The sequence below is a fragment of the Miniopterus natalensis genome, chromosome 7, assembly GCF_054644295.1.
Source record: "Miniopterus natalensis isolate mMinNat1 chromosome 7, mMinNat1.hap1, whole genome shotgun sequence".
Lineage (NCBI taxonomy): Eukaryota > Metazoa > Chordata > Mammalia > Chiroptera > Miniopteridae > Miniopterus > Miniopterus natalensis.
In genome coordinates, this window is record NC_142087.1 from 34,694,725 (window position 1) to 34,713,262 (window position 18,538).

The 18,538-nt window shown below is 57.6% G+C and overlaps 1 protein-coding gene across 1 annotated transcript; it reads left to right on the plus strand.

The window, feature by feature from the left end:
• Positions 1-2,809: 2,809 nt before the first annotated feature.
• Positions 2,810-12,453, plus strand: GALR1 (galanin receptor 1). The gene is made up of 3 exons (XM_016214823.2): positions 2,810-3,475; positions 7,598-7,663; positions 12,136-12,453. The coding sequence occupies exons 1-3, from the start codon at positions 2,810-2,812 to the stop codon at positions 12,451-12,453; spliced, it is 1,050 nt and encodes a 349-aa protein (XP_016070309.2).
• The last annotated feature ends 6,085 nt before the right edge of the window (positions 12,454-18,538 follow it).

Below are 18,538 nucleotides of genomic sequence, written 5' to 3' on the forward strand. Positions count from 1 at the left end.
ACGTGGGAAGATTACAGATTACCTAGCAGGCCAATAAAAAGCAATGACTGTTGACATATCTACAGTAATTCTAGGTAATTGTACCAGGCAACTGTACCTTAATTAAAGAACAGTATTACGAGGCCCATTGTATAACATTAAATAAAAAGTTTGTTATTTAAGAACATATGCGTATGCCATAAACGTATAAAAGAAATTGCTAATAGACAACACAGGTAGGTTACCTGGAGATGGGGTGAGGGTGGGGTGGGGGCGGGACTGAGCAAGTGTATAAAAGTAGCCGCAATTCCAGCGGTAATATTTTATTATTCTAAGCTGGGAGGTGGCTCCGTGGGTATCATGTCTTCATATCGGCCCCATGTTGAAAAGAGTTCGTGACAACGAAACAACTCTCTCTCCCGAATCTATCACAAATCACGCTCAGAGCCGCAGAGCCGCACGGGCCGGCCGAGCGTGCGGGCTGCGGGCCCCCGGGGGACGGACTCCGGCGCAGGGAGTTTAAGGAGGTTCGGGGGCGCCCCCTTGGGGGCCGGAACAGAGCCCCTGCGTTAAGGATACTGGGGCAAGCCGGTTGCTTAGACGCGGTTTCATCCCCCGGGAACTGAGCGAACCCCCCTTACCTGCTCCGCGCGTGCTCCCCGCAGGGGATCCTGAGTATTCGGTCGTCCACCAGTGGTTCGCGGCGCGGGCTCCGCACCAGCAGGGGGCGCCCAACTTGGGGCGCAGCGAAGGAAACTCGATTCCGGGCGTCCCTCCCGACAGCGCCGCTGAGGGGCGGCCCGGCCAGGCCCCGCTGGGCTCGGCTCCCGTCCAGGCGTCTCGGGCTCTCAGTCCAGCGGGTGACCGGCCTCCAGCCGCAGGGGACCGACTGACAAGAGAGGCCCCGCCCGGGCCCTGGGTCCACCCCGAGCGAGTTAGGGCTCCACGGCCTCGGGGCGCGCTTGGTGCAAAAGCACTGTCCTGATTGGTCAGAATAAGGCCGCTCTGATTGGTTGGCGGGGAGATACGCAGAGCTCCGATTGGACAGGGAAAGCCTTGGTCCTATTGGTTGAAATAGGATCCGGGAATCCTGCGGGAGGGATGCTCGGGCGCTGGCGCGGGGTGGGCGGGCAGCGGGCGGGCAGCGCGGGGCAGGCCGGCCCCTGAGCGTGGGTGGCCTGAGAGGCCCCTGTGCAGACACGGCCGCCGGCCCTTCTTGGTAGGTCGCTTCCCTCTCAGGGTCCCCAAAATGAAGCAATGACGCGGGTGGAGTCCTCGGCCCATAGTAGGTGTTCAACGAACTGCATCAAAACCTTCCTGGAAACGAGACAGACTAGAGCCCGTGAGATGAAATGAAAGAGAGATGAGGCGCCACTTACTTCCCCGGCTCCCGGGGCGAGACGCCCGCGCCCTCGGGGCTGTCACCCTCCCGGCGCGGCCCTCCTGTCCCCTGTCCCCGTCCACCACCGCCGCCACCTCGGGCCCCCACTCGCCCGTGCTCACCTGTCCTCCAGCCGCCCTGTCCGAGGCAAGGACACTCGCTCAGCACGTGCAGAGACAGCAGGAAACACGCTGGGGGGTTGAAAGTGGACGCGAGACACGCGTGACCGCGGGTGGGCTGCGGGCTGGGCCCCGAGGGCTGCAGGCGAGAGGGACGGCCCCGCCGCGCTGTGGGTCAGCGCAGTCTCTCGCCGGCCCCACGGATGTCAAACGCGCTCTTTCCCTTTGCAAACGTTTCACGTCGGTGCTTCGGGCTCTGCCACTGGACGGGCAACGTGAGGCGAGGCCGATGCGCCCGACGCTGTGCGCGCGCCCCCTTCACCTCGCTTGTGAAGTTGGGGGAAACTCAGGGACCCTCACTCTTCCCTCCGGCTCTTGCTCCCTCGCGGCGGGCAGGGCGAGGGCGCGGAGCGGGGACTCGGGGCGCGGTGCCCGGCGCTCACGCCCTGGGGCTGACCGCGGGGGCGGGGCGGGGCGCGCCTCCCTGGGGCCTCTCCACCCCGAGAGCGGAGGGCGCTGCCCGGGGGAGGCCCGCGCCCCGCGCCCGGTGCCCGCCGCCCGCCTGTGCCGCAGCCGCCTCCGGAGCCGCCGCTGTCGCCGGATCCAGGCGGGTTCGCGCCTCGCGGAGGGAGCGGCTGTCTCCAGCCAGGAGGTGGGCGGCGACCCATCCATTAGGATTGGTCCAGTCTCCGCGCGCGGCAACTTCCGGGGACAGGGGAGGCACCAGGGGCGCGGATTTCAGCGGGGCCGCGTCCTCGCTACGTCTCAGTCGCGGCGGAGAGAGGAGAGCACCCCCGCCAGCCGCCGGGAGAGCACCGGGAGCCCTCGCTCTGCAGCCTCCGCAACACCTGGGAGAGGGGACGGTTTGGAGTCGCGTGAAACGCTCTGCACGAACCGCGGGGAGACCCGTGCTCTCGGCAGACCCGGTGCGCTCGGGAAGGGAGCGGCTCCGAGCAACAGGTGCGGCGCGGAGCCTCTGCGGGAGCGAGGGATGCGCCGCAGGTGAAGCGCAGAGAGGGCTCCCCGCCTCCGGGGCCGCACCGCGGGTCCCCGTCCCGCCGCTCGGAGGCTGCGCAGCGGGCCCTGGCGTCCGGGCGGGGGTCCCCTGCGCCCTCGGGACCGCCGCCTCCGCCCTGGAAGCGCCGGCTCTCAGGCGGACCCGCCCAGAGACCGGTCCACTAGGCGCAGCCCCCGCGGGCGCGTGGAGCCCGGGGAGGCTCAGGCTCGGACGCTCGCGCTCTGAGCTCGGGTCTGCGCCCCCGGCGCCCCTCGGCGCCCTCGGCCCCCGGGCAGCCCTCGCCCGCGCGCCCCGGGCGGGCCCCCGCCGGCCATGGAGCTGGTGGCCGGGAACCTCAGCGAGGGCAACGCCAGCGGCCCCGAGCCCCCCGCCCCGGACCCGCCGCCGCTCCTGGGCATGGGCCTGGAGAACTTCCTCACGCTGCTGGCGTTCGGGCTCATCTTCGCCCTGGGCGTGCTGGGCAACAGCCTGGTGATCACGGTGCTGGCGCGCAGCAAGCCGGGCAAGCCGCGCAGCACCACCAACCTGTTCATCCTCAACCTGAGCATCGCCGACCTGGCCTACCTGCTCTTCTGCATTCCCTTCCAGGCCACGGTGTACGCGCTGCCCACCTGGGTGCTGGGCGCCTTCATCTGCAAGTTCGTCCACTACTTCCTCACCGTGTCCATGCTGGTCAGCATCTTCACGCTGGCCGCGATGTCGGTGGACCGCTACGTGGCCATAGTGCACTCGCGGCGCTCCTCCGCCCTGCGGGTGTCCCGCAACGCGCTGCTGGGCGTGGGCTGCATCTGGGCGCTGTCCATCGCCATGGCCTCGCCCGTGGCCTACCACCGGCGCCTCTTCCACCGCGACCCGGGCAACCAGACCTTCTGCTGGGAGCAGTGGCCCGACCAGCGCCACAAGAAGGCCTACGTGGTGTGCACCTTCGTCTTTGGCTACCTGCTGCCGCTGCTGCTCATCTGCTTCTGCTACGCCAAGGTGGGCGCGGGCCCGAGGGCGGCGAGGGGGCCCCGGGCTTCTCCGCGCGCCCCCCCGCCCCCCGCGCCCCTTTCCGAGCTGGCAGCGGCGCCCGCGGGTGTGCCCAGGTCCCTGTCTCCGCGCCGCGTCTGGCGGTTTGATGTTGTGGAGAAAGTTACCTGGAGTTTGGGGGGCGCCGGGGAAGTTTGCGGTTCACTTCCCAGAGTCCCGCCTACCCTCGGGTCCCCGCCTCCCCAACCCCAGGTTGTCTAGGGGGCAGGCGGGGCTCAGTCCCGGCTTCGGGTAGAGGGAACCCGCTCAGCCTCAGCAGCTCCACCCGGATGCCTGCGGGGCGCGACCGCAGAGTCCCAGGGAGCGCTGGTCACTTGGCTCCCGCCTGTTGCCAGGGTGGCGGGTCCCCTTGCCCCCTGCCCAGCGCTCAGTTGGGACTTGAGGAGGTGACTCCGGTGAGGCCCTTTCCCAGGGGGCCTAGGGGAGGCTCGGAGGGGACCTGGCCCCCCTGAAGCCACTGCCCCAGGTGACAGCTTCACATTTCATTTCACACAGACGCTCAGCTTTATAAACCCAGTGGTAAAGCGATTTTCCCCAGAGTCCTGGCCGGAGTCTCCAGAGGACTTTGGATGGGTGGGCTTTTGGTTCTGTTCAGGAAGGTTGTTAAATGATGTGACTCCTGTGGCAGGTGGGACCCTCACTGGGGAGAGGACATGGTCCAGCCCCGGACGCTCCTGCTCTCCCACCCTGCTCTTCCCTCTCCAAGCAGCGCCCCAAGCTCAGCAGACTCACCTTCCCTTCATCAATAAGACACAGTTTTGACAATTTCATACTGATCAAGAGCCTTAACCATTTCACACACCTTGTTTATGTTTGAGTAAAGAAGGGCACATGCCTCACACTCGTGTGATCGGGATCCGTGGGGTGAAGCCCAGTGTCCCCACCACACTGCCTGGGAGTTGCCATCACCACCAGGAAGTCACCCCGAAATGCCACCGCCTTCTCTCCATCCCCCTGGGCGCCTCCTAGCTCTGGTAGGGCTCGGCCTCCAGGGCCATGAATGACCGGAGGAGGGACAAGGATAATTCCCCTCATTCAGAAAGTATTTTCCCAGCAACAATGTTTAACGTGAGCCTCCGGGGCTTTGCTTTCCCCTCCCCCAGGCCCCCCGGGCAGAGCTGTGTGTTCTGAATGGTAACAGTTTGGATAAGATCTGGATTGGATATTATTTGGATAGTATCCGCCTGGGAGGAACGGGGACCCCAGGAGCGCGCTGGCTCAGCTCTTGGGTAAAGGGCTGGCGTCCTCACCCTGTCTTCTGCTGCTGGGGAGCACAGCCCCCCTCTGCGGGCACAGCCTCTGACGGCTGCCCTGGGTCGTTTAATCCCCACGCTGAGCTGCCGTCCCTGTTTTATTGACAAGGGAAAGGGGTTTTGAGGAATGAAGCAACCGACCCAGATCGGGAAGCTGGCAAATGGTTCAGGGAGGTTCCCATGCAGGGGTTCCCTGTCCTCGCAGGGAGGGGCAGTTGGTGAGGACCTTGGGGACATGACGCTTGGGACCAGAGGGGTTCTTCACATATTTTTCTCTTAATTCGTAATTACATAGTTTAGAACTGAGGCACAATCTCTTCATTTCCCAGATGTGTTTAGATTAACTTAATGGAAATGACAAGGTAAACTTTTAGGAATTAATTAGGCTACGTTTCTATCATAGAGCAAAGCTTGAAGATGGTTTTTTAAAACTCAATAAATACAAGATCATGGAGATATTTTTTAATATGGAAATAGTTTGCTTTTAAGCATAACTCGAGTTATCATTTGAATTCAATGTAATTAGGCAAATTTGTTTCATGGCTCGAACAGATGGCGGTAATACGTAATTTCAAGTTGCTTTTCTTTAGTTCAACCATCAAGTGCAAGCTCTCCGGGTAAGGGTTTTGCTCCCTGAATGTTAAGTTCAGGATGCCCATTACTCTTGATGTGCCCACCCCGCCAAGTTCCCCCACATCCCCAGGTGTGTCTGAAGCTCCTGATGACCTCGGCTCAGGTGTGAGTGTGTGCGTCCTACACACACTTCTAGGTGCACAGAGCAGTGGGGAGAGGCCACCAGGACATCACCAGCTCCTTCTGAAGAAAGGTATTCATGACCCATCCTCATACCTACATTCTCTCTTTCTGTGACAAACCTTCCCGGCGACGCATCGTAGCATTCACATGTGCACGTAGGGTGGGCCGCGGAGCACGGAAGCGGGGCAGAGCTGGCACTCGGGCATTTTCTCCACTGACCACTCGACACACTCGTCCGGTGCTTTGAAGTTACTGAGCTGTGATCCCACAGTCTGCTGGAGGAATGACTAGACCCCCGAGCAGCATTAGGAAGCAGATAACATTTGACTTTTCTGTGTTTTGTGTGTGTGAATGTGTTTTTTAAAAAATATGTTTTTATTGATCTCAGAGGGAGGAAGAGAGGGAGAGAAACACATTCACACACACAAAACACAGAAAAGTAAAATGTTATCTGCTTCCTAATGCTCTGCCGCCTGGGAATCCAACCGTGACGCTCAACCGCTGAGCCACACTGGCCGGGTCACTTTTCTGTTCTGACTCCTCTCCAGGTGTCCCTCCCTGATTTTGTTTTGCTGACTCTCCTTTGCTCTCTCCTCATGTCCCTTGTCCTCAGGGACCAGTGTCCCCCTGTGGTCTCCTGCCGGGGAGGCTGCCACCAAGGACCCTGGCCAGGTCTGTCCTCTCCAGGCAGCATCCTGCTTCTAGCCCTTACCTTCCCCTTTGAAAGACTTTCTCATTTGCTTCCGTAAAAGCTCCTGGTTGATCTTTGCTTCCATCCAATCTTTGTCACCACGATTCCCGTTGGCGGAGCAGCAGCCTAACCCAGTGCCAGCGCCGAGGGTGATCCCAACGCTACTCCAGCAGGTGGAAGCCTTGTCTCATAGACGCTCAGCCGCTGTAGGAAAAGAGAAGTGTTTTAGCAGAGCTGGGGCTCTGGAGCCAGAACCTCACACCCAGTGACGGCTGCTTCACCGGCACAGGGCTCCCAAGGTTGGTGGATGAGTCCCGAGGTTCTCCATTAAGTGTGACTGACCACTCAGAAGTGTGCATCCAGCGCAGGGCACGGGCTTTCGCAAGTGTGCAATCCGATGAAATTGCTTCCATGCCACAGTGCCAGAGGGAAACGAAGACGCGGCTGGAACGTGGTTGATTCGTGGAGAGACTCACTCAGCAGCTGATGGACAATCTAAACCCTTAGTCATCCAGAGGCAAGTTTTCCTTAGATTTCCACGCAGATGGGATGTGAGGATGAGCTCATGTACCCGTCTGGTATCCATACAACAGCCTGGGGCCTGCTGGAAACTCCGACACTATGTAGCACAAACGTTTCACATTGTTTCTCCTGACTGTCACCTGGCAAGAGAAGACAAAGACCATTTCTCTGTGGGGGAGCCCATGCCTCTCAAGGAGACCCCCAGCAGAGCGTTAGTTGTCAGGCCTGCTGACGGCCTGGGAACTGTGGGTGAGGCTGGAGTCCCCAAGTGTAGGTTATCTCACAGCTCAGCACAGTGGTTACCGTTTGAATGAGGAATGAATGCAAGGAGGCCCGATGGGTGATCGCTTTAAGGAGACTTGTAGGGCAGGGAAAACCGCAGGGACACGTGGAAGCCCATGTGGGCCGAGTGAGAACTCCTGATGACATCTTTATTTGCCTCTCGCCTCCTTCCCCCGGGAGGCTGCACCTGAAGGCGGCCTCTAGCTTCTGTGCTTAGCTTGGGTTTAACATGGAGTCTGACAACTATAGGGCCTGGCGATGGTTAAAATGCAGAATCTCGGGGGAAATCCCGGTGGAAGGCATGGGTCGTGGTGCGGCCCTTTCTGGACAAAACCCTAGAGCGCCTGGCACAGGACGCCCTGCACACAGGTGCTCTGACCGCACCCTGCACCTGGAGACGGGCGCGGTGGGCAGTTCCCCGTCATCGTCCTTACGTATGTGTCTTTGAATCAGAATGATTTTGTAAGTAGCGGTGTTGCCTTTTCGGAATGCCAACAATTGCCGGTGCAGTGGAGACAGTGAATTATGGGACGCGAGGCAAACCGATTTCGTTCGCCTGTTTTTCAGGTCCTTAACCACTTGCACAAAAAGCTGAAGAACGTGTCGAAGAAGTCCGAGGCGTCAAAGAAGAAGGTAATGTTCATAAGTCTATTGTCTGTGTCGCTGTTCACGGCTTGGTTTGTTTTTATTTCTAATTATCCTGCATCTGCCCAGTGCCGGTGGCACTTCAGTTCCGGGGGCAGGGTGTTGGAAGGCCAGCTCTGGGGGGCCGCGCAGGTAACCGTTTCCTGCCGTGAGTGTGTGGAGGTTTGGGGAGGCGAGGAGACTGTGATTCTCAGGTTCTGAGCCTCGTGGGAGCTGTGCTCCGGGGTGACTGGGACCGAGGGTCGTAGAGCTGCCACATCTGTCATTTGCATGGACTGCGGTCACTCTCTTGTGTCTTCCCCCTCCCGTGTGATCCCAGAGGCCTCGCCTGCCTGTCCTGGGAGAGAACGTTGCTACAATCTGTCCCTCAAGCCAGGAGCAGATACACTGTTGCTCCCTGTTCCTCCCAGGCTTGTGCCCGTGTTGGCCCCGGAGCTAGGGGGGACCTAAGGCTGGGGGGAGGCCCTGGGGGGATTCTCCCCATTTTCAGTTCTCTCCCATCAGGTGAACCCTGTTGAAACAAGCTTCTGAGTACTATCAACGGGCCTAACATCCTGCTATTCATGACATTTCACGTTTTGAGGAAAAAGCTATTGTACGAATCAGGGTTAACGTAACTCTTATGCAGATATTAGTTATAATTTCTGATTTTAGAAAGTAGGATGAGATTACTAGACAGTGTGTTTAGGGGAGAGGATATTATAACCAGGCATTTTTACCCACAAATATTAGACATACATAACATCCTAAAATAGCTTGTTTTTCCTCCTAAATATTTATTGTGATGAATGACGCGTAATTGGCAGAAACTATGTAGTAATCGTATTTATTTTTAAGAATCCTACTTAAGTAAAGTACAGCTCGTCCTGACGCTTCGTGTTGATAAGCGATGACGTGGTGAAAACACACCTGTTCCCAGAGGCAGTGGGTAGAGAGGCCGGGCAGCCGGTCAGAGCCGCCAGCCAGCATCTGAAACACAACCGGTTTCTAGGAGCAGCAGTTCATGGCGAAGGCACAGCATGGACGGCAGGACTGTCTCAGCGCCTCTCCCAGTGTCTGTCCGTGAGTCCGGGCACCTGTCAGTCATACAGGCTCCTCCCGGCACCTGCACCATCTGCACAGCCGTGTGGACGTGCGGGTGGCATGGAAGCAGGTGTCTCCCGCCTGCCTGCGTCCAGTGAGGCCTTACTGTGCTGCACATACTCCGGTTTTTATCTCTCTCTGTGTTTCCTCTGAGCCGTGCTCATCTCCAAGGAAACGATGCACTAAAAACAATGCAGGATTGTTGTACTTTGCCCCGGATGGTTATGTGTGGAGCTCCCACCCTGCACAGGAGCGTGGCCATGGGCTCTGCCCCTGCAGAGGGGCAGGAATGAGCCTCGTCCGCCCGCCGGGTGCCGGGAGGGGGGCACCGGGCGGGGAGCTGAACTTCTCCTGATACAGTCGGTCGTTGATGCGCGAGGCGTTGTGATCAGCGGCAGGAAGGAAAGCCAGCGAGTCTTTAACATTAGCTGGGTCTTGCTGGGCGCAGGGGCCGCTGTACTTCGTATATGTGAAAAGTGTTGGAGGGAAATTGTGAAGGTCCCGGAGAGGAGCACAGCGGCGAGAAGGAAAGGCGGCCTTCCCGGGGATGACAGGGGAGCCTCTGTCTCACGGCACAGTGAACAGGCCTGAGGATTAGTGACCAGTCCAACAGCTGCTGCCTTCAGTGCTGTGGTTTTCGTGTGTGCAATGGACACGTGTATATTGTATATGTGTTATTATGTATGTGTGTGTATTGTGTATGTGTGTGTATTGTGTGTATATACCTGTAATTCTTCCCCGGGGGAGGGTTTCCGCATTTGGAGGCAGGAGGCAGAGCTCCTCTTCCATCCCTCACAGCCTCTGACCCTTAATAGCCACTGAACAGATGTCAGATGTCTTTTGATAGATTTAATTGCCTCCTTGTTGTCATAGAACAAATAAAGCGTGGTGAGTGCGTGCGTGGGCGTGGGCGTGTGCGTGTGTGTGTCGTGTCTAAGGAAGAGACAGTGGAGAGGTGCCCGGAGGGTCAGAAAGGGAGTAGGAAGGGCGAGCGGAGCGGAGAGGGAGGCCTGATAGACGGCCCGGCTCCACGGGAGGTCCCCGAAGGGGAGAGCAGATGGGCTCCTGCCCGGGGCCTCCACACAGGAAGCCTCGCTGCTGGGCGCCCTCTCGGTCAGTGCTGGGCGACCACTCACTCACCCCGGCCTCACCTGTCCCGGGTCCGCACCTCTGTGCTGATCCATCCACACAGGGACCCCCGGCGGTCGGGGGAAGGAACGGAAGGAAGGTGCAATCACTGCAGAAGTAACCGCGCTGAGCCCGCGATGGAGCCAAGGCTTCGCTCAGGCGCAGACAGAGGGGAGCGCTTCCTCCCAGACCGATCGGATCCTAAACAAGCTCTGGGACGGTCTTTGTGAGGCTGCAGAAAGGGACACGTGTCACATGGGGCGGTCACGGGCCACCCCGGGGAGGCACCTGAGCAGGGCCCCCGTCAGCCGGGCCTGGGGTCCTCAGCAGGCCCTCGGCCGTGACCGACACAGAGACGGCGAGTTCTTCATCCTCCTCACCTTTCAGCCACTTTTTCTGCCCAGCCGAGTTCCCTTAGACACATTCTGAGCAACATTCTTTGAAGAGAAAGACAGATGCCCAGGATGGCTCGGGAAAGAGCGTCTCCCGGGAAGACGCGCGATGAGTGTTTTTCAGACGCTTTCAGCCTGAGGAGCAAAAAGCAGCCAGGCTAGCGAGGCCCGGGCGCGGGTGGGGTCGGCGCTGGGCTCGGGGCGCCTGCAGCGGCTCCACGTGGACACTGAGCTCAGGGCTGGGGCCGGGGCTGGACTCCGGCTCTGAGGGAGGCCGGTGCTCCTGCCAGAAATGAGGAAAGTCCCATAAGAAATTTTAAGAGACTCTCCGCCTTCTCACAGAGAGGTGTTCCTTCCCCACATCCTGGCGTTTCAGCAGGGGAGGGGGGAGGCCACTTTTCCAAGTCTTTCCGGGGAGAATCAGGAGAATGGGGGGGGTAGAATTGGGGTGGTGAACATTGAAGAAACCCCCTCGTCTTTAACTCGAAGTGGGCAAGACAACGTGCTTTTGCTGTGGTTTTATCAGTGGCTCTTCAAACACCTGAGCCGTTTAGAAACTTCCTGAGCGGAGCCCTGGGGACGAGGCTCGGGTGCCTGACATCTGCGGGAGCTGTGCCCTGGGTGGGACCAGCACCCCTTCTTCCTCCGCCCCAGCTTTGGGGTTTGCACAGCAGTGTTCTGACCGGATCTTCAGTGTCCAGCCCGTGTGGGAAGCAGCAGTGCGTGGAGGATGGTGTTCTGCCCACCTGTGGGGGCTTCTTCCCTGCACCGGCCCCCCAGCTTCTCAGTCCCTGGGCCTGGAGGCCTAGGAGCCTCTGCGCAAGGGAGTCAGGAGGAGAAAAGCACGTGCTGTGTCCAGCGGCGCACACGGAAGCCTTTGTCAGAGTTGACATCGCTGGGCTGACCTGGAGTCCCCTGGGAACTGCAGGGCCGGGTGCAGGGCCGGGTGCAGGGCCGGGTGCAGGGCTGGGTGCAGGACGCTATCTGTCGCTGGGCCGACAGAACCTCAGCTCTGATGGGCTGAGATGCTTGTGAAACGGGGACAGAGCGAGGCCTGTGGACCTTAGCGGGGAGCATCCTAGCTAACACTCCAGGAACAGCCTTGGATAAATGACTCGGTCTGTGTAAGTGCCCACTGAGTGTTCTTTCCTGATACTATGTTGCAAATTGTAACCCAGGCTCATTTGAAGGCTACTAGGTAGACCGAGAAAAACTGTCTTGTTCATGGTTCTGAAAAGAGCAGGGATTACAAATAATAAAAAGGTACATTTGAATGACCCACAGGCGCAGGGACAGACGTTCCCCGGGCCACGTCCCATACGCGGGGCACACACTGCACTTCCCCGTGGTCCTGGAGCCCTAGGAGCCGATCCTGAGCTGCTGAGCTGCTGGTCTCCTCCTGCCTCAGCTCCGCTTGGCAGACGCTCCCTAACAGAAGCCCGGAGAGGGCACCCAGAGGGCATCTGTTCTGTGAAGTGGAGATGCTCTCGCTGTCTTAGGAAGGACGGTGATGTTTTCCATGTGCAGGCAGAAGGACCTCTAAGTGGTGTGACTCAGTGACCTGGGGACCAGTGTCTCCTGCACCCGGAAAGAGGGGTGGAGAGCAGCCGGTCCCCTGATGCACCTGAGCCGACCTCCTGTTTGCTCTGTGCCTCCCGCAGTAAGAGGCTGTAACATCTAATCCTGCCACCTGTGAACACCTGGCGTCAGGGGATCCCGGGGCCCAGATGAGAAGTCCAGGTGCGGGGGGTTTAAGTCGCGCTTTAGGTCTGACAGCCGTGAGATTAGCTTAGGATGAGTCTGCGATGCTGGATTCCTTCCTGTCGGGACTGACGTGCCTCCCCCCATCCCTCGCAGACGGCGCAGACGGTGCTGGTGGTGGTCGTGGTCTTCGGGATCTCCTGGCTGCCGCACCATGTCATCCACCTGTGGGCCGAGTTCGGGGTCTTCCCGCTGACGCCCGCTTCCTTCCTGTTCCGCGTCACGGCGCACTGCCTGGCCTACAGCAACTCCTCGGTGAACCCGATCATCTACGCCTTCCTGTCCGAGAACTTCCGGAAGGCCTACCGCCAGGTGTTCACCTGCCGCGCGCGGGGCGGGTCCCCCCTCAGCGACGCCAGGGAGACCAGGAGCCGCGCCGACACCCCGCCCTCCACCAACTGCACCCACGTGTGAAGAGCGACGCTGGGTCCCCGCGTCGTGGCTGCGTGCGCGTGGCCCAGCCACGAGAAGACACGGGGGCTCGGCAAGGCTGCACCCGTCACCTGAACAACAGGTCATACTGTCTTCTTTAAATTCCACTTGTGGTTTAAATGGACTTCGATCCGCTTAGGAAATCCCTAGGTCTAGTGAAAAGGGTTCCCAGATTTTATTTTATTTTTAAATTCTATTTCCAGAGAAGAGAATGCTGCATTGTTTTATAGCTCTTGAGAAATGAGCGTTTAACAGAATTCCAGAGACGCGTTCGGTTCCTTATGGGGTAAGGGACTAGGACCTGTGCCTGAGATCGGGAGGGTTTATGACCCGCACCTTGAAGCGGCTTTATTTAGATAAAGACACGGATGCTTCAGTTCTTCAGTTTTGGGAAAAGGGGCGATGTGATGAGCTACGGTCACAGCACAGTGAAAACATTCAGACTCTGCCCAGTGTCACCGGCCCAGGCCACCTTTGCTGCCGACTGACCAGCGTATGGGGTTCGGAGGGTCTCCCGTGTCCACCTGGGACCACGGGGTCTTTGGGGTCAGTCTCGGGGGGTCGGCAGGGTGTCGCGGCAGCTGCTCCAGGGTGTGAGCCGTTGGCGCTGTCTCGTGAAACTATCCTGTGAACGTGGCCTCTGTAGATGTGACTGAAAAAAAGAAGTCAGGGGAAAGTGCCAAGTACAACTATGCTAACAGCGGAGGCTGTGGGTGAGTTTCTGACAGTGACGCTGGGCATTAAAATTATGCACATGGCCACGGCCTTAGCTATGCCTTGAATGGGACCAATTAAAAAGAGAGAGTTAAAGAAAAGCCAGTGAGCATGGTGTTTAGATAATAATTTCTAGGGGCCGAAGACCCATCAGAACTCAGTGAGCCCCAGGGGCGGTGGTCAGGCCTCATGAGGACGGGTACTGAGCCCTCGGCTCAGACAACGTTGGAAGAAAACGTCCTGTGAACAGGTCTACGGAGGGACAGCCCATCCCGGAGAAACAAATGCTTTTTTATTACATTGTAATGATGCCTACTGCTCATTGACCCCCAATGTTACTCCCTCTGGAAACATTAATTTGGGGTTAAAATCACCACCTCTTGAGTTTCAGATGTAGTTTTCATGACTGTCATATTTGTTCATGTTTACAATGAGATGATGGTATGAAAAGACCGAATTATCCTATGTTAGAAGATAATTTTCTGAATGCAAGACTTTGATATGCTTTAGGAGGAGACAAAAGCACGAAGATTTAAAAAAAGGATTTTGTGTGAGGTACGGCCGTGTCAAATCAGGACTCCGTGCAAAACATCAAATTTTAGGGCAAAAATGGCTCAGTGTAAGTGTTTGCATGTTGACGTCTCTAGCTCACAATTTATTTTCACGAGTTATATGCCTCAGTGTTTACGTTTGGGGTGTCTGGACCAACCGGGAGAAAATCCTCGGAGGGGATGGGGCTCCGGAGCTGTTCACGTTTCACGGCCGGGGAGAGAAGCCGTGTGTGTGTGTGTGTGTGTGTGTGTGTGTGTGTGAGCATTTTAAAGAACAGCATAGGTCCTTGGGTGGAAACCTTGTTGCACTTTATTCAAACACAGCTGCAGAAACATTGTATCCTGACGATGATCCCTCAGGTGCTCGGGGAACTTGATGTTGCAAATGCAGAGCCGCTCCCGGGTGTGAGCTCGGCTCGCTGCACACGCGCTCCTGGCGCCTTGGGACCTGCGTGGGTGACGATAGCTTCCCGCACTGTGGCTGTCCCCGTTTCCTCTTCTGATTCCCACCCGCACACGGGCAGTATTTTTAAAAGCTGCTTTTTCTAAGACATTGACCGCGCCGTGCCTGCGGCCCCTCCTGGGCGCCACAGATGTGACAGAAACACAAGGCTTGGCGCTGGAGTGATTACAGGCCCACGACCCCCCAGTGTGCTGAGTGCAAATGCAAGTCTCTCTGTCAGGACACCCTTCCTGGCCGCCCTCGGTTGAGGCCATGCCTCTGGTTCACAGGATAGGTCGTTTACGTCTACAGCCAATTTTGATCCTGATGCTAACCGACGCCCTGCAAAGATCCACACCTGCGTTTCCCGAACGCGGTGTCCGGCGGAGCCGGCCGCAGGCTCCGCTCCCAGGAGCGTGGGCACAGGGCCTGCGTTTCCCGGGGCTGCCGTCCTGGCGCCCAGCGTAATGACCGTGACCGGCTCAGGAGCACCCGTCCTCCTCAGGCAGGACAGAAGGCGCCCAACATGCGTCTCCTTCCAGCAGAAACACCCGTGTGACTCTGACGTCGGTTGCTTGCAAACCTGATTTTTCAGGGAACTTCGCGTGAAACTGATGCTTCTCCTGAGATCTGTCTGCCTCGTGCCAAAGGCTGTGGTGACTTTTCTGGGCGCTTTGCATCCACGCAGGGAGACGGGCTCTGGGATAGTCAAGTGCTCGCTGTTTCTATGAATGAGCCAGTTTCAGTTTCCTACCGATGAATACAGGGCCGGGCGGGAGGCTCTCGTGGTCTCTGCTCCCAGGAGAGACCTTACAGAGACTCTCTGTCTGCCCTTCTGACCTCGCGTGTGCTCAGAAATGTTGGATGGACGCCACTTTCTGCACAATTTAGGTAAATATTTCTGCTGTTAACACACTTGCACTGCACACGTTGGGGGTAAAGCAACATTTTCTTGCCCCTGCCTCCCTTTGCGCTTCAGTGGTAACTCGCTCCCACCTGGCCTCCTCCCTCCGCTGCTCCCCTCAGGAAAATTCCGGTGTGGCCTCAGCGGGGCGAGTGGGAGCCGAAGGGGAGCCGGCGGGCGAGCTGCGCGAGCCGGGCCGAGGCTTCGGGTGCCTCCCCGGTGATTGAAACTGTGATCTCACAGACGGTTTTGTTTGCTCGTATCTCAGCTGCTTGGAGATGAGGCAGAGATCATTCTGATGCGTTCACCGAACCCCAAGGCAGGGCTGCTTCCGAGCGGGACCGGCTGATGTCTCTGAGCCCGGGCTCCCTCCCCAGGCTCTGAGAGGCGGCCTGGGGGCAGCTCAGCCGGACCGCGGGGCCGCGAGCCCCCTCACGCTCTCGCCCAGCAGGATTTACTAAGCTCCTGCACATAAGCCACAGTCCTGTACACTGGGCGGATACATCAGTGCGTCCGCCTCCTCTGGAAACATCTAAAATTTGTAAATTTTGCTCTACCCCCGGTTGAGAATACCTCCCGGGTTTTAAATTTGTGAGCGGCTTCTATTGCTCTTGGCCATTAGCAAAGTGTTGCTTATTAGCTTATTTGTCAAGTAGATGTTAGTGATTTGTATATTTAATGATGTGTTTGTTTAAGTAAAACTGCATAGAGTAGGAGTAGGCGGCCCGGCCTGCTGATGGCGACTTGCTGTCTTGGAAAGAAAAAAATTACAGGATGGTGGTTTTATCTGATTCTAATTTATACTATGTTTTTTAAAAAATTATCTTTATTGTTGAACTATTACAAATGCCCCCTTTCCCCCACTGACACCCCCAGGCCTCCCCCACACCATTGTCTGTGCCTGGGGGTTATGCACACGTGCGGGCGGTTCCCGGTGAATCTCTCCCGCCCCCGCCCCTGATTTATACTGTATTTTGATATTTTCTCCTTTCGAGATGGAAACGTTGACCCCGAGGGACAATCTGAGATGCGAACGCACCCGGGCTGTGGGCCGTCTGCCCTCGGCCGCTGTGTAAGGAGAGCCTGGGGGTCCTCAGGCTCCTCCCACATGTTCTCGCTGAGGCCTCCACGCTGGGCCCCCCGAGGCCAGCGACCTCCTTGATGGGACCAGACCCTTGGAGATGCGACGGGCCCCGGGCGCCGCTCCCCTGGGTGCTGGGGCCGCTCACTGCTGGGTCCCCAACCTGTGCTCACCTTCGGCTCAGCAGCCGTGCTCCCTCCGGAGCCTCTGGGGACTCAGTTCTGTCCTGAGTGCGGCCGGGGTGACGGGGTCAGCGTGGAGGGAGGTGCTGAGCAAGCCTCTTGCTCCCGTAGACATTGCGGAAACCACCTCGGCAGTCGCTCTCTGTCCGTCCGAACTCGGCTGAGTTTGCCCAAGTCAGACAATTGCGTGAAGGGCCGACCCGAGAGCCGAAGGTCCGGGTGTCCCTTTGGGGTGGGCCCCTTCGTCCTGCTGGGGAACAGGTTTCTGGGCACGCCAGGTTATGTTGGGTCGCTCAGCTTCCAGCAGGCCAGGGGCTGTCGTGACCCCGGGGCCAGAGCTTCCCCGTCTGCGACGAGGGAGGGGAAACCTGGGTGGGCTCCGGGGCCGGGACAACGGTGAGAGGGCCAGGTCAGGGCTACAGACAGCCGTCTGCTGTCACAGGTACCACTGTTAGGCGATGCCCCCATTTAGAACAGCAAAGACCAGGGAGGCGGAGCTGCGGGGGAGCCACGTCGATTTTCAGTATAAATCTTCCCATCTTGTCAGGAGGAAGAACATCCGTGCGAGCTGTTGTTTGGTACATTTTGTCGGGGCCGCCCAGCCTTGACTACAGGAAAATGCTGTTCGAAGCAGAAAGCGTGGCATTTTCCTTCCAACAGGGACGTAGCTGGTCCGCAGACGTCGCTCAGGGTCAGGACCAGGGAGGAGTCAGGTGTCTTCAGGTCCCGTCGGACGGCCTGTTCCTGTCTCCTCCGCAGGCAGGGCGGCTGTGGTAAAAACGTGTCGGGCATCAGGGCGCGAGGTTGGTTAGAGTCTGTTGGGAAGTTGCTTGTGGAAACGCTGTCTGTCGCATTCTGACATGTGAAAGAAGAGCCTGGAAAGGCCGAGGGAGTCCCAGACCCCCTGCGCCTGTGAATGAGCTGGGCGGGGAGGGGCACAGGTGCTCCGCCCTCACCTGAGAGCGTGGTCCTCGCGCCTGCCGAGCTGGGCGCCGTCAGCGGAGCACCCGGTTAGGGCCCAGGCCGCCCGCCCGCCTTCCCGGGCTCTGGCTCGGGAGGTCTGATGTGGGCCCCCATCTGCGTTCCTAACAGGCTCTTTGGTGATAGAGATGCTGCTGGCCCGGAGCCCACAGGCTGAGAACTGCCACCTGAGGTCGCTGGGTTGGGGTGGGGCCCAGGCATGTTTCTAAAAGGGCTCCAGGTGCCCAGGCCGAGTTGAGAACCACTCGTGCTGAGATGGCCTTTTACAAGCCACACCCCTGTGGCGCGGCGGGAAAAAGCTGGCTTGTGTGGAGCCCAGGTCATTCCAATGTGTATGCTTTACACTGATCGGACTTATAAAATATCTGCTCAACTATAATATTCTAGATACAGAAATTTAGGAGTTTTCAAGCATGTGAAGGAACTTGATAACTTACATTTAAGGATTACAGAGGTAAAAGTAATTTTTTCCTTCAAAAAAAAAATAGCTTGGTGGACAAGAGCTGCTATACATTCACTTCATTCCTATCAAAATGCAGAGAGTCAAGGAGTATTCAAAATTGTTATGTTTAAATTTTTAAATTCAATGTTTAAATAAACATGTGCATGTCTTTCTGTGTGGCTGCTAATTGTCAACATTATTATCTCTAAGAGATAAATGTAACTTACTCTGTTTATAGGTTTTCAATGAAAGATCTTCTGATAACATAGTAGCGTGTTTGAGGGAAAAAAATCTATGTATTTTGTGTTTCCGTTGTGCTAATGTGGTTGCTTAAACACCGCTGGGTGAGTGGCGCTGAGCATGGCTCTTACACCAGATGCTGTCACAACTGTTCTCTAAGATTTGTTTCTCTAAAATCTGTCTCCTTGTCTGTAAACTTGGCATGAATGTCCCGCATAAACTTAGTATAAATACCAGTAAACTTGCGAAGCCAAACACCGGAGGTGAGCAGCTCTGCTAACCAGGTAGTTCCAGCTGTCCTCCCCCGGGCCACCCTCCCTCTGCGGGCTGCATGGCATCTCCCTGGAATTCGTGGTTTCGACCAATTTTCTTGAATTGAAAATAAAATGTGTTCTTCAAGTGGTCTTACTTATGAGTATGCTATTTTCAATCAGTGTGCAATTGCCCCATTTTATACAGCACGTCCCAGATTATAGGAACACAAGACAAAGTTGTTGAGGTCAGTTGGTTTGACTCTCATGAGGAGCCAT

Excerpts from the sequence above, each read along its gene's own strand:
- GALR1 (XM_016214823.2), top strand. The coding sequence starts at position 2,810 with ATGGAGCTGGTGGCCGGGAACCTCAGCGAGGGCAACGCCAGCGGCCCC. Across the intron at positions 3,476-7,597 it reads TCTGCTTCTGCTACGCCAAG|GTCCTTAACCACTTGCACAA; the intron begins GTGGGCGCGGGC and ends CCTGTTTTTCAG. Across the intron at positions 7,664-12,135 it reads CCGAGGCGTCAAAGAAGAAG|ACGGCGCAGACGGTGCTGGT; the intron begins GTAATGTTCATA and ends CATCCCTCGCAG.